Source organism: Panthera onca, chromosome F2 (assembly GCF_046562875.1).
Source record: "Panthera onca isolate mPanOnc1 chromosome F2, mPanOnc1 haplotype 2, whole genome shotgun sequence".
Taxonomy (NCBI): domain Eukaryota; kingdom Metazoa; phylum Chordata; class Mammalia; order Carnivora; family Felidae; genus Panthera; species Panthera onca.
The window spans coordinates 47,670,244-47,683,828 of record NC_138356.1 but is presented as its reverse complement, the minus strand read 5'-3'; the positions used below and the strand labels follow the sequence as shown (position 1 = coordinate 47,683,828).

At 42.2% G+C, this 13,585-nt stretch overlaps 1 protein-coding gene across 2 annotated transcripts in view; it reads right to left on the bottom strand.

The window, feature by feature from the left end:
• Positions 1-13,585, bottom strand: part of GRHL2 (grainyhead like transcription factor 2) — a 171,275-nt gene that overhangs the window by 85,406 nt on the left and 72,284 nt on the right. For both annotated transcript variants that reach the window (XM_078441880.2, XM_078441881.2), the window contains exons 5-7: positions 10,406-10,461; positions 7,141-7,297; positions 2,765-2,876 (exon numbers count right to left, since the gene is read on the bottom strand). In XM_078441880.2, the coding sequence (XP_078298006.1) occupies positions 2,765-2,876; positions 7,141-7,297; positions 10,406-10,461 (325 nt within the window). The remainder of the gene's footprint in view (positions 1-2,764; positions 2,877-7,140; positions 7,298-10,405; positions 10,462-13,585) is intronic.

The window sequence follows — 13,585 nt, the reverse complement described above, 5'->3', positions numbered from 1 at the left end:
CTGGCGGAACCAAGGTAGAGCCTTCACAATGTTCTCAGCACCACACTCCAGAGCTCCCGCTGATGGCGGGGCACCACACACAGACGTACACGTGATCGCGGCTTCGGCCCTCCCTTTATACTGGAGATGGTGTTAGCCATCAACTGGCAGAGGAGTGCGCGGTTTGATCTTTTTTTAATCTAGTAAAAGAACGAATTATATAAGATTTTTGCATATTTCCTCATCCTATGTGAGCAGCTGTCAGGTTGAGGTTGTGGCGAGAAAAATCCATTTTCCATTTGAAGCTAAGGGACTGATTAACACCCCTCAGGTTCAGGTTCAGAGCAAGTAGCCCAAGTAAGCCACAAAGCTTCTTAGTAAAAGTCATAAATCTCAAAGATAAGTCACGTGTGTGCGTGTGTGTGCCCATGCGTGTGTAAAGGGTTGTAGAGAAAAGTCTGAAGGCAGGCAAGAGGTGATAAGAAGAAAGATAAGATCTGAAGTCCTGTGAGAGCTGAGAAATCATTCTGGTCTAAGAAAAGTAAACCTTGCAACACTATCAAAGTTGAACCAGCAGGTAAGCCAGTAAAATGCTTTTATTATTTGCCTTATTTGGACTTAGTCCATATTTCTGTTTAATTGCTCCTCTCATTTTCTTGGGTAATAATTATAAGGCTAACTTTTCAAATAAAATAAAATTGTTCCTCTGCTCCATGTAGACTGGCTACAAAGCAGGTTAAGGCAAGTATCCCCAAGCCCGTGTCCTAGTCAATCACTCTTGGAGTTTCTATGTAAGGGCTGGGTGAGGAACACTGTCTCATCCTAGCTCTTGCACTAATTATCTGAGAAGTCACTTGGCAAAGTGGGTCAGTGGGTCTCTCTGGGCTCAGTTTCCTGGTTCATTAAAGTTATTATGTTTATTATTTATTATTAAGCATTTATAAATACATTTGACTAGTAGGAGGTGTATGGGGGGGGGGGCATGCTGGTGTGCACTGGGGGGAGGAGGGGTGTAACCATCTGGCAGGATAAACCAGCAAGTAGTTCCATAGGTTCTATTGTGAGTCTCTAACCCTAACCTAGTCACTAACCTTTCTGCCGTTGGTCATGAGACCTTAGCAAGGGTGAGATGGAATGTCTAAACATCCATCATTGCAGTGTGTAAGAAATCAAAGCCATGGCTCAGTAATGCCTTTCTTTCAATGGTTCAGTAATACCTTCTGAAACCCAACACAATGGCAACCTTCACTTTGCCTACACTCACTGCGACTGCATCCTCTTTGCTGCAAAATGAGGCAAGAAAGCCCACAGATGAGAAATTACTTATTTCTTATAAAAACAGCATATGCAGTGTTGTAATTACTTAGAAACACATATATTACTGTCTGCATCCTGAAGTACCTTCTAGAAACTTTAAGATCCAATCCCTGACTTCCCATCTTACTCTGTATCCCAGAGGTCGATTCCCACAAACTGCATTTGCTAGGCTGTGCCAATGGCTTCAGGGTAAGTGCGGCCCTTGGGAAGCACTGGTGGGAGGCTGGGAGACAGGGAGAAGACAGGGCATTCCGTCCCCTCCTCCCAGTTGGCATTCTTTGAAGAGGTGTGTCTGGCAGTGACTCCTCCGTAGTTCCTCCTCTTGCAAAGCTGCTCCCTCTGTGGCCCCAGCTCCTGCTGAGGCAGCCCCCACTATGGTTCCAGCTCTTGCTGGGTGGTTCTCCCAATACCCACAACCTCCTCCCTTTGATCTTCCAGCCCTGCAGGTAACAGCAGCAGACTCCTGCTGTTGCTCATCTCTGGAATGCCTCCCGGTGCCTTCAGCCCTCCCAATGTTTGCAACAAATTCCCTCCGTGGGACCATCTGGCATGGACTCTGCTTTCCTGGCTGAATCCTGAGTCCCACCCAGGGGACTACCTGTCTCTAGAGAACAGACATCGTGTCTAAGAATACACGGGTTTCAGGGGCGCCTGGGTGGCTCAGTTGGTTAAGCGTCTGACCCTCGATTTTGGCTCAGGTGATGATCTTGCAGTTCATGAGATCAAGCCCCGTGTTGGGTTCTGGGCTAACAGGGCGGAGGCTCCTTGGGATTCTCTCTCTCACTCTTCCTCTCTCTTGCTCTGCCCCCACCCTACACGCGTGCCCTCTCTCTCTCTCCCTCTCTCTCTCTCAAAATAAATAAATAAACATTAAAATTAAAAAAGAATACACAAACTCCAGGAAATATACTTGGCAAATTCGTTCCTCCTGCTGGAAAAGCTCTCTCAAAGGTGTTATTTGCCAGACCACCTAATGTGTTGGAGCTGAAGGCATGTGTTGGAGCTGAAGGGACACTAGACAGAGAATTAGAGAGCCAGAACTGACTTTCCAGTCATGTGACCTTCACAAGTACCTTAGAGTCAAATGATCCTGAGGTTATTCGTGTCACAGCGGGATAAGAGTTCATCTGGTCAGCCCGACTGGCCGTTAGACCCAAACACAGGAGGGCCTGGAAATACGTTTTAGAAACCGACACGGTCGTTGCAAATCCAAATGTATCACTATTATTATATGAGGCACAGCTGACTTCCATAGAACAAAAAGTGCTTTGCACCCAGCTTAGCCTGATTTTGATTTCTCAGCCTGATTTGTACCAAATGTACTGACAAAGTGCACAGACTCGTGCTTGGCATTTCTCCTGAAGAGCTGCGTGGGTCCTAGCTCTGATTTGTGTGCCAGGCTCTCCTTGGCATCACGGCAACAGGGCGGTTCACCAAAGACCACACGGAGAGGTCAAGGTCAACTTACCAATGTCAAGGACCCGCTGCTTCGCCGTATGCTGCCGAGAGTGCCAGTACTTCCAGTATTTCAGCTGCTCATCTCGGTTTTTGTCTTCACTGAAGACCACCATCACCACGCTCTGCAGAGGGGAGAATCACAGGTTTTACTTTCTGCCCAGGGCCTCCGATGCGTCAGCCTCCAGTTCTGGCTGTCCGGCCAGAGGTGTGCTCCCATGGGGCTGCTTTTCTTGCTTTACAAAACCCAGACAAGCTCGGCTGTGCAGCTTAGTTTGTTTACAGATGGGCCTATTCAAAAAGTGATTGGGAAATGAGAACCGTACATAGGAAAAAAGAATCCTACCTCCTCGTCACCACGAGTCATAAACAACCAAATTAACCAATGAACAGCACATTTGTTGTCTTGTGGGGTGAGTGGGAATACCAAAAAAGTCTATTTGGTACTGAAAACACATTTTTGAAATTCTGTATTCTGAAACATAGAATTTGGTGCCATTTATAAAGAAGCAAGCACCTGTTTCTAGCCTAATTAAGTGCCTCAGGCTGGAATAGTGGAGTAATGAGAGAAATACTAAGGTAATGAAAGAAATACTACAAGATGAGTTCATACTGATGAACAGGGGTCTAAGTTACAGACCAAAAGCTACGACGCCAACTGTTTTATTTATTTCAACACAATTTGGATGGGCTTTCTTGGAAAACTAATCATATCTTGTAGAAATAAGAATCCAAAACCCCTTTGAGTCCTAAATGATAAAAGTCCTCATTAAACTAAATAAATGTTAATTCACTGCCACTTACGAGATGAGACCCTACCAACACAAACAACCCCAAATCCCTTTAACTGCAATATCAGGGATACTGGTGCTCTCCTCCCTCCATAACCAAAATATTTCTTGGACATTTTCCTACTATTGCAGAATATTTCATTGATTCTCGTTCCTTAATAACTTCTCCCTTGTAGCATTTTGCACACTTGTAGTCATTTCATTAATTATTTATAACTATTCTGTCGATGGCAATGTCTTCCCATTGGCTTCCAACTCAAAGAGGACAAGGACAGTGGTCCTGGTGCCTGGCAAATAAGAGATACACAATACATGCTTGCGGCTGTACCGTCAACTCCAAATCGGGCTGATTCCCAAAGTATGTGTGAACATTGGTTACACAGGAAAGCAGGTCTCTGTTAGGAACACTAGTTCGGAAATATCCATATTATTCGGATTCACAAGCAGCATGACCCTCGAAGGTCCAGAGAGATGACAAGAAGGGGCATCCCTGGCCATTCTGGTGGAACTAAGAGCCACAAGCGTTTCATTCTTCTCTCTCCCACTTCCTGAATCTGTCTTCCACTTCCTGAAACTTCGCCATTTACAATAGTCCCCCCTTAACTGTGGCTTCCGTTACCCACAATTGGGCACCCCAGTCTAGAAGCAGAGAAGCGTCTTCTGATAGCTCATCCAAGGGTCAACAGTAGCGTAACGTTACGGTCACAGTGCCCACATCGTTCGTGTCACTTCATCTCCTCATGTAGGAATTTTATCATCTCCCATCATCACAAAAAGAAGGGTGAGCGGAGTATAGTAAGATACTTAGAGACAGAGATACCACATTCACATAACCTTTATGACAGTATATTGTTAAAACTCTTCTATCTTATTATTAGTTATTCCTGTTAATCTCTTACTCTGCTAATTTATAAATTAAACCTTATAAGTACGTATGTAAATGAAAAACCATAGCATATAAATGGCTACATACTATCCATGGTTTCAGGCATCCACTGCGGGGGTGGGGAGGACCTACAATGTGTCCCCCAAACATAACAGGGCAAGGACTACCGTATATGTAAAAGTTCAGTGAGTGGTCTCCTGGTGTTTATCTCTTTCTGTTCCAAGATAAAGATAGCAGGTAATTTTTTTTGTAGCAAATGACTACGTTAGCCTAAATAATGGCATATTCTTGGTCTGGAAACTTATTTCTTCAGTAATACAGAGAAAGGCAGTTTGAAAATGCTATTAACAAGCATACATGCTTCTATTCGGAATGACACTGTTCTCCAAAATTAATGCTGGTGGGTTCCAAGTGCATCCCTCTTTTCCTCCATGTTGCTTGCTCTCCCAGAGCTGAGGAGAAAGAAAGATCCCTCTGAAAGGCACCATTCTAACTCTCCAAGGGTGTTAGACTGAAGTCCGTGAGAGAGCAGGGCTCTTTCTAGCCAAAATGAACAGATGGAAATAAATTAAATATTAAATTTCCACAGTTTCAATGAAGTAGAATTCTTGGAAGAGTGTCTGTACTCAAAACTCAAGGGGCGCCTGGGTGGCTCAGTCGGTTAGGCGTCCGACTTCGGCTCAGGTCACGATCTCGCGGTATGTGAGTTCGAGCCCCGCGTCGGGCTCTGTGCTGACAGCTCAGAGCCTGGAGCCTGTTTTGGATTCTGTGTCTCCCTCTCTCTGACCCTCCCCTGTTCATGCTCTGTCTCTCTCTGTCTCAAAAATAAATAAACGTTTAAAAAAAAAAAAACAAAAAAAAAAACTCAATAGTCATGGCCTTAGAATGTGAACCATCCACCATCTTTTCAGGGTGAAGATAATGGTGCTGTTAAGAGGGTGCATATACATACTGGTTATAGAGTTATACAATCTAAAAGAGTTACACGTGCGCTGGTAATTTACAAGATTGTGTTTTAAAAAGTAAATTTATCCAGAGTAAATTTATCCACACGTGGGGGTAACAGGGTATGAAGCCTAGCATATATATCCAGAGGTGGGTCCCAGGCTAAAACGCTTATTATGGCTTTTAGCCCTCCATGTGACTCAACACAGTGTACCTTAGTGGTTAAGAGAATGAGTTCAGGAATCTGACTGCCTGGGATATATCCTGGTTCCCTCACATTTTAGCTGTGTAACCTTGGCCAGTTACTAGTCTCTAAAAGGCTCCGTTTCCTCATCTGTAAGATTACAAAAATAGTGCCTATATCATAGGGTTGTTGTTAGTTTCAAATAAATGGATTGCTAGATATATGGTACTTAACACAGTGCCCGGCACATAGAAGATCCACCCAATAAATAGTAGTTGTTACGTTGTGGCGCTTGTTAGTATCATGGCATCTCTCTGTCATTGTTGTCGTCATTAATATTATTATTATATCTCTCCACCATTACGATGATTATGAGGAGGAGGAGGATGGCCCCCCTCTGCCACAGCCTTGACCACAGGGTAGGGAACACACCAGGCACCTTTCCGCCTACAACGGGCTCACCCTTGGGTAGGACATTCGCTCCACATCTTTCTCTCACTCCCAGCTGCCCTGCCTCCCGCAGCTCTGATCTGGGACTGGGACAGGCTTACAGGGAAGAAGAACTGCTGGCCTGAGAAATGACCAGCAACCTTCCTTATCTTTCTCACTGAAACAAAGCCACAAAACCCAGCTGACTCAGAGATCACCACTGCAATGATTTTACCTAAAACTAGTAACAGACAAGCTGGCCAGCAGGTGCCCAAATACTCTTCTCTCTCTTCTCCCTCATTTGTTACCTTTGCACGGGCATCTGGGATGGGGGCAAAGTCACTATGCTCTCTCTAGGGACAGCGTGGCTTTCTTCTCAATGTACTAAAGAGCTTAGGAGGCGGTAGCTATGGGTAAAATAAGGTGGGGTGGCACTCTGCACACAGCATGTAAAACAAATCATTTTACAATCGGGCAGGAAAGTCCTTCAACCTCTTTTCAGAGAGCTCTGCTATGATTTTCCTTTTCAGGAGAAAAGGATTACCAGTTTCCTCCCTTCTTGGCCGCGGCGAGAATGCCAGAAGCTGGTAGGCTTCCGGCACAGTTCCATTTCCAACAAACGGAACTAATACTCATGAATGTGAAAACTCCACCGAGTCACTCCTGGTAGGGATCATGTCATGCCTCACTTTACTCCTGAGGAAGCACTGGGCTGCAGAAGGGCTTTGTAAGCAAGTCGCAAAGGGTCCGGGGACACAGAATAAGTTGCAGCCTCCCTCACAGAAGACAGCCGCAGCTCTTTCCTTGCCCACAAATAAGCTCCGACTTACAACTACCTGCTTGAAAAATTAAGATCAATTGATTGAACACAAGAACAACCACTAGGTAGCATAAAGGTAATGAAGGAAACTGGGAAAATCCCTTGGATACAGCCAGAGAGCATGTCTCAACCATGTCCCTCCCTGGGGTTTATTGGTTACTGATTAAAATGATAAACGGTAAGCCAGTAAGTTCTGTCCTGCTCCAACTCTCTGACATTTGTTCTGGAATTATTTATTTTGGAATTTTTTCCACACCCTCCCGCAAGATGAAGGAAGGTAGCAATTTCCTTCATCTGATCCCTCTGTGCTTTATTTGAGAAATAAGGATCATACCCTAACTTTGCTGATTGGGTGTCGGAAGCATTTGTTGTCTCCAGTCTCGCTGAGCGTTATGGCATAGAACTGTCCTTTGTTGAGGTAGGTCATGGGGCCCTCCCCCTGCTTCTGACGCAGAGACTTGGTAGCTTCCAGGGTGTATTGAAATGTGCCACTGTGAACAGAAAACAAACAGTGGTCAGATTCACTCACTTGGACATTTCTGCCTTCCTAATCAATTTCACATTGACAGCATTTTGTAGGAATATTAACCAATATTTACTCCATTTCAGAGACAAAACACAACATATGGCAAAGAGATGAGACCAGACCAAAGATCATTGCTAATACAATGTATAGAGCATTTCTAATAGTGGCCCATAAACCAGATGGTTTAGAAGGAGAGAAAAGTCCATAAAGAGCCTGTCCAATTACGTAAGGTTGTGCCAGAACAATCTGTTAGGTCTTGGATGGCAATCAGTAATGCCTGAAGCTTAAGAACTGATAGCATTTGCCACTTTTATCCCAACAACAAGCCAAATGTGTGAAAGGTTTTGTTTAATTCATACCTGTACCTAGACCTCTTTTTGTACAACCAAGATGTTGCAAAATAGCTATGTCCCACTTGAAAACATTTTGAAATGTGAAAACCTAAATGAAACTCAAACATTCACTATTGAGAATCTAGTTCCATAGCAGAAACTGGGTTTTTTATTTTTGGTTTTTTGTTTGTTTGTTTTCAAGACTGCAAAAGAACTCATGAAAGGGTAACTGCTGTAAATCAGGAGTTTGCAAACAATGGTCCCCTGGCCAAATCTAGCTCACTGCCTATTATTGTAAATAAAGTTTTATTGGAACACGACTACATTCATTCATTTATGTCTTGTCTATGGCTACTTTCATAACAGCAGGGTTTAGTACTTGTGACATACGGTGTGCCAAATCTAAAATATTTACTATCTAACCCATTGCAGAAAAAGTTTGCAGATCGCTGCTCTAACTCATTTCCCTAATATAAAAGCAAAATAAAATAAAAACACTGATTTTCCCAAATTTGGAGAATTTATCCATTATTTAAAGTAAACAACAGGTATGAACCACAATCTCTTTTGTTTAAGATGTCCATTCAGAAATATTTCTTTCTCCTACACTGCTGGATGGCCTATAGTGATAATCCAATAACCAATGTTTTGTGTATTTTTTTAATCATCAAAAGCTCTTCACTGGGCCTATTATTTTCTTAGCTCTTTAATTCAATAGTCTTTGAAAAGCTGGATGTAAAAACGTGTCAAAGTTCACCTCTTAAAATGACCTACTTACAAGATTATGGGGGACCCCTACTTTCTATGTTAAACATTTCGGCAATGTTTAATTTTTTGTAAGTTTTGTAAGGAGAAAGAAATGTGAAGGGCAAAACAATATTCCTCATTTCATGATAAAAACCTTACGCTTAAACTGATAAACTAAGCAAATTCTGGAATATGTGTCTTAGAATTAGGTAGGAAATAAATCATTCAAGACAGAACCAATTTCACTGTCATTTTGCTTAGAAAAAGCAATTTCAGTACAGCCACTGAATCATAAAATTTGAGACTTGGACAGGATATTAAGAATCACCTAGACCAGCAATTTGCAACTTGTCTAGGGCACAGACTTTGTTTAAAAAAAAAAAAAAAAAATGAAGAAAGCTGTGAACCCTCTCTCCAGAAAAAAAGCACATATGAACAGAAATAGTTTTGAATCTAATTTTGGGGAGTTCATGCCCCCTAAGCCTGTCTATTCATAACATAAGAAAAAAAAAAACACCTTCCTCATTTCACAGCTGAAGACAGGCTGAGAAACTTGCTCACTGCAGTGGACAACGACAGCAGCAGAAAGAGAAGACAGGTCAAGTGACTGATAGGTCAATGTTCTTTTCACCAACCAGACAGCTGACTACATGGTGATTTGGGCTTATAGCATGCAAATTATGTATGTATTTCCACATTTTAGAAGGTTATTTGGAACTCTGGTTATCTTCCCCACCATGCCCCTTCCCCTCATGAACACCACACACCCAAATTCTGACTTTGACGATCTGGGGAGACCAAATGGGGAGTCTGAGGTTGAAGCAAGATCCTGAAGGATGAGGAGGACATTAGGCGGAAACAGAGAGAACAGAAGAGAGCCACACACATAAAAGCAAAAGGGGCAAGCAATACAGTAGAGGACAAGGTTTAAAGTAAAGGGACCAGCAGATAGAGGGCTCTGACTACCTTCATGAGTAACTTGTGTTTAATTCTGTCAGAAATCACTGGTACGTTTTATAAATGGGAGAGAGATTCATTTCTTGCCCTTTTCTCCTATCTACAGACATGATCACGACCGAGGTCTTTGAACATCTGGCACCTCTACCTAGAATGTTCTTAATACTCCTTCTTTCCCTGGAAAACTCCTGCTAACAGTCCTTCAAGATGTGGCTCAAATGCCCCTTCCTGCAAGCTTTGGCCCACCCCCCACTCCTCCCGACCCGCATCACACACACAGGCCTGTAGGTCCTCTCAGCTTTCTGTTTATGTATCTCCGTGGCAGGACTCACCACTGACAATTTGTATTACAATTGTCCATCACTACACTTGTCCCCTCCAAGTCTACGGGCCTCTTGTAGGGAGAGGGTGTATCTTATCCCCATCCCTCTCGCATGGCTTGTACACAGAAGGCACCAGAGTGTATGGTACCTGGTAGCTAAATATGTGCAAAGTGGAACAGAAGAAAGAAGAAAGTGCTGGCAGAAAGCTCACTTATATTTTTATAGTTCAGAACTCGAATAAGAGTAAGTTGCAAGGGACAGGACAGGTAGAATAGAATATTCGGCGCTTGGCAAGTATGATGAAAGTGTAGTAAGAAAGGTCAGGCAGATCTTTACCCCTCTAGAGTGGGTAGCTGGAGGATGGTTCCATCCTTAGCCAGGATAGGAAATAAAAGCAGACCAATGAAAGAAGTAGAGAAGGAAGGAAAGAAAAAAAAAAAGACAAAGAAAGAGACAAAGAGTTCCATTTATTCACATGCTGTGTTGGAGCCCATGCGTCTGAGCTTTAGAGGATCACCCAAGAGGGGATATGTAACCAAAAGAACAGAGAAAGGGTACGGGCCTCAGAATGTAGGTCAAGACTGGAAACAGCAATTTAGAAGTCATTGTAATAGAGAAAATAATTTTCTTTTAAAGGTTCAAAAGTATAACGTAGGGATACATTTCAAGTGTTAGCAGTTCATCAGTTTCTAGGGGCACCTCCCGGGAGCCTACCTTGATGCCTGGTCGTACATGTACTCCTCAGCGCCAACGGAAGCACTCCGGAATTTCTGCAAAATTTACAAGTCATCAAAATTAAAACAAATAGGTAAGTCATCATGCAAAAGAAACAAAAAGTGACAAATGTATCCAAACCGTTAAATCCTCACTTCAGAAAGGAAAGTAACACATTTTTTAGTACTGTGTTTTCAACTACAATGAAAATAGTTGCCATTTGCGCACAGAACTCACATATCACCTGCACACTGAGAATTATGCTGGACAGAAAGGGTATTTGTGCTTTGCATATTATTCACATGTCCATATTCACATGTCCACAGGTGTTGCAAAAGTGTCTGCAGGTACTGGAACCTGTTTCTTCAAACATATAAAAACATCTCTTCCATTTTCTATCACTGCCAATGCATATTCCAAAAATCATAAATTCTTTTTTTATTTACTTATTTTAAAAGGGAAGGACAGAGACAGAGAGAGAGAGAGCATGAACAGGGAAGGGGCAGGGAGAGAGACAGAGAGGCAGACACAGATTCCTAAGCAAGCTCCAGCCTCCGAGCTGTCAGCACAGAGCCTGATAAGGGGCTCGACCTCACAAACCACAAGATCATGACCTGAGCCAAAGCTGGAAGCTTAACTGACTGAGCCACCCAGGCGTCCCAAATTCTAACGTTTTAACCGGCTACCTGTATAAAATTGAGGCAAGTGCCATGTTTCCTGCATCTGCAAAATGCTTATTTACAGTGATTAGACGGATAAATGTGTTAATAGATATAAAGTACTAAGTACAGTACTCGGTACATGGTGAACTCAATATATGTGTATTAAATTCTATTCTATAGTAATCACTTGACCATATTCAGTGCCCTTCTCTAAGATCATCATTATCACAATATTTTAAGAGTACATTTTGGAGGGAAACTCTAAAGCCTAGTATTATGCGTGAAGAAGCTTGGATCCAAGGATATCCAGTTGTTACTTAGTGCCAGCTGGAAGCACTTGGTTACATTTTAAAACCTTTTCAAAAGTAGTTGTGCAAACACCCCCACTTGATCCTGAAGTGAATATAACAGGATGAAAAAGCACTTGGTTGACCACACACGCCTGCTCCTCCCAATGTGACTTTTTTCTAGTGTCTCTTTCAAAATAACAACTTTCCTGCCTCTCTTTTCTCAGCCATAAGCTTCCATTCTTTGACCACAGTTCACCAGTTTCCTTCATAGGAAAGGGTTACTCACAGCTATTTTCCAAACTTTCTTCACGATCCTTAACCACCATCTCTAGAATTCACAATTTATAAGCAAAATATACAGGATACTTCTTTTTATGTTGTCTTATAAATTCCCTGGATCCAAGAAAATGGGTTTTGCCATCAAAGTGTATTTATGTGCATCCTAGGAGCTTGTTGACTGGTTCAATAATTGTGACAAAGAATCAAAGATACAGATTTGCATTTCTTTTGCAATCAATCAATCAATCAATCAATCAACAAAGCATTCAATGGGAATCTTCTGGGGCTCCACCGAAAGTTGGTTGAAGAGATGGGCAAATTCACATGAACAGCAACCACAACAAATCAAAGTAAAATAGACCAAATGACTAAATGTGAAAGTCTACTTTGAATCATTCATTCATCCATCCATCCATCCATCCATCCATCCATCCATCCATTCAGGTGTCCTGGCTGGAAAAGCAAATAATGGGCGTTGCCAGGAAAGGAAGGTCAGCAAGATGACAGGACGATTTCGTAGAAATTGTGGAGACTATTCTAACCCATGGAAGCTAAAGAGAAGCTGGATCAATTGAAGGAATTGAGGAAAAGTAATCCAGGTGAGAGAAGACCAACATGAGTCAAGACAAAATGATGGCACAAATGTGGAGTGTACATGGGGACAAGGACACGGGCCTGATTTGATTATGAAGGGAGGACCTAAAAATCTAGGTTAAACGTTTAGTTTCTCGGGCAACCAGCCATATTTTAAGTACAAAATTGCCATATGCGGCTAGTAGCTACCATATTGGAGCGAATACAGGAAAATTTCCATCACTGTAGGAAGTTCTATTGGCCAGGGCTGATCTACGAAAAGGTATTTATACTTAGTATAGTTAAGAATTAGAAAATTTTGGAGTAGGAGGGTAGCATGATGAAAAGGGCACTTAAAAAAGGGATAGAGGAAATGCATTTCCAAGGTCTCCTTTGAAGGAATATGCAGTAACCCATAACGATACGAATACAACTAATTCTGGTGGACCAGCATTAGTAAACACAGGCCTCAGTGAATTTATTGTTCATGCCGCAGAATTCTGAAACCTGAGGACAGACTAGCCTACTAAAACACATTAAACTTATAAATTCTGTGGTTCTAACCCCTCAGGTGATGTGAGAAGGTGTGATATACTACGACTGTTCAGACTCAAAGGGACTGCATGCTGACTAAAACACAGAATCTTACCCTAATAAGGCACATGTGAACAAGAACTATGAAAAAATAAAGACAGTAAACATGTTGCCAAAATGTCTAAGCTTACAACTTCATCCTTCATTATTTTATATTGTCTTTATAATTAAAAAATTAAATGTGTGGTCCACCTGGAAAACATCATAATCCTTCATGAGACCCGATCACATTGATGGGTCATTACAGCCCTACCTGATTCAGTATGTAGAGTCATACCCAAAATGTTTGGGTCATTCTGGTTACAGTTACCAAGTTTCCACAACTGTTTGGAAATCTTTTCACATAATTCGTAGAATGCCCAAAGGCAAGCAGACAGCCAACAACACCGTACTTTACTGTGATTTGATGTGTGCATCTATACATTTCTTAATCATTTGGACTGAGAAAAAGGAGAGTAACGAAGGTACAGTAACGTATATTTTAAAGACGACCCTGAAAGGACTCAAGATATCAGGCAATATTAGAATGTTACATTTAAATTTTGGATATTAGAATTCTACAATTTTTTTAGGTGGGAGGAAGGAGACGTCTGCTTACGAGTCTACTGGAAAAAGACAAATGATTCGTCAACTGTCAGAAAATCAGATACTTTCTGCCTCCGTGTCTTTGACCAGCCACCAATTTCTTAGGTCTTATCATTCATTTATTCACTTATCCACTCTTTCAATAAAGACTGAGCATCTGCTTCGTGTCAGGCAGTGTGCTAGATGCTATGGGTACC